Source organism: Fukomys damarensis, unplaced genomic scaffold, assembly GCF_012274545.1.
Source record: "Fukomys damarensis isolate Sample0158 unplaced genomic scaffold, DMR_v1.0_HiC HiC_scaffold_39, whole genome shotgun sequence".
In the NCBI taxonomy this organism is placed as follows: domain Eukaryota; kingdom Metazoa; phylum Chordata; class Mammalia; order Rodentia; family Bathyergidae; genus Fukomys; species Fukomys damarensis.
The window spans coordinates 79,648,344-79,650,130 of record NW_022900951.1 but is presented as its reverse complement, the minus strand read 5'-3'; the positions used below and the strand labels follow the sequence as shown (position 1 = coordinate 79,650,130).

The window sequence follows — 1,787 nt, the reverse complement described above, 5'->3', positions numbered from 1 at the left end:
CCGGGAGCTTGGCGGCAGCGGATGGATACCAAGCCGCCCCTCTGTGAGCCGCACCACAGTCTGCCCGGTGCCTGCCCCCTCCCCTCCCCTCCACTCCCCCTCCTTTCTGCACGCCGGTGGCGGGGTGGGAGCGGGGGTGCCAAGGACTGCAGGCCTGGGGAGGCGGGCGATAGCTGCGCAACACACAGCCGAGAAGGCTCTTGCGTGTTTCTCTTTCACAGCCTTTCCATCCATGAAGGTGAGAAAGGAGCTTCTGCTCTTAGGCGAACTGAGGTGGGCTCCCCTCCTGCCTCTGCCCGCTCCTCTTTCAGAGCGAGGCCCACCTAAACCACTGGCCCTAGGAAACCAACCCTGTCTGCGCCAACAGCCATCCTTTCTGCCATGCTGGTTGTTTCTCCATTCCAGATGGGAGCTCATTTATTTAGTCGTTGTGCGGTCCCCAAGGTCGCGCCCAAAGGCCTTCCTGTGTCAGGACATGAGGGGAGTCTTACAGTCCTCTTTCTTTGCTACCCAAGGGCCAGGTGTCAGGCACCAGGTGAGTCCCAACCAGTCCTGGCCCCCAACCCACTGTTCTTTGATGTTTCCTTTTGCCATTCTGTTTACACCATCGTGATATTTGGCAGTGTGGAAATGTGACCTGGACCGGAAGCTGCTTTTACCTCAGCCATAGCCACCTGCCTAGGTTCCCCAGTCTTTCCCAGGTGAAGGATTCCCTTTCTCAACTCGGAATTCTGGCTATTTTTGCATCCTTTCCTGTACCCCCACATGCTTCTACTCTTGAGCCCTTCTTTTCTCTGCTTGCCGCACGGGACAAAGCAAAATTGATGCGGTCGCTGCTGTCCATTTAAAAACTCACTCAGATGCTTACGTCGTCACGTTTGTCAGAATAATGTGCCTCCAAAGTTATCCACATACTATCCTCTAGAACATGAGAGCCTATGTTACCTGGCAAAGGACAGTTAAGGCTGCAGATGGAATGAAGATTGCTGATCAGGTGCATTTAACATAAAATTATGCTGCGTTTTCCTTGCCAATGTAATTGCAAGGGTTCTGTAGAATCTCTGTGTTGGAGGGAGGCCAAAGGTACAGTGATGCAGCCTTAGAAAAACTAGAGAAGCTGTTGTTGGCTTTGAAGATAGAGGGAAATCTCTGAGCCAAGTATGATAGAAAAGACACAGGTTCTCCTCAAGAAAATTGGGAAGGAAAGTAGCTCTGCCAACCATTTGGTTTATTGCTGTGAGAGCTTTCAGATTGTTAATCCGCAGTAATATAAGGTAATAAATGTTTGTTATTTTGAGCCACCAAGTATTTCTTTTGTTTCTCACCGCAGTGACCACAAATATTGTCCTTTTGTGGGGGTACTAGCAATTGAACTCAGGACCTTGTGCTTGCAATGAAGGCAGTGGCACTACTGAGCTAAATCCCTAGCTCTACCAGTCTTCTCTTTCGCAGGTAATTCTACCACTACACCATCATAAATTCTGTAATAATTTTGAAGATTCGAGCATCTTTATATCAAGATTATTTACTGACAAAGGTGTAGTTCTACACAATGCTGATGTATTTACATGATTTGTTGGGTAAGTTGCTCTCAATTCATTGTAAACAGCTAAGTTAACTAGGTATGTTGTTGATAGTTAGACATTGGCAACCATCTATGAATCAATAGGAAAGACAATCCAGACACATTCACTGAAGGTCAGCATTAGAAAAAGTGAAAAATTTCTACACTCACATAGTAACCCTACAGATGAATAGCAGTGATTGATATTCTGAATAGGTATCAA

At 47.5% G+C, this 1,787-nt stretch overlaps 1 protein-coding gene across 1 annotated transcript in view; it reads left to right on the top strand.

The window, feature by feature from the left end:
• The window catches only part of LOC117284770, a 3,664-nt gene extending 2,366 nt beyond the window's left edge, over positions 1–1,298 (top strand). Inside the window, exons 3-4 of the mRNA XM_033760497.1 lie at positions 8–535; positions 624–1,298. Of these exons, the coding sequence (XP_033616388.1) occupies positions 8–535; positions 624–848 (753 nt within the window). The 3' untranslated portion in view covers positions 849–1,298. The remainder of the gene's footprint in view (positions 1–7; positions 536–623) is intronic.
• Positions 1,299–1,787: the final 489 nt, after the last annotated feature.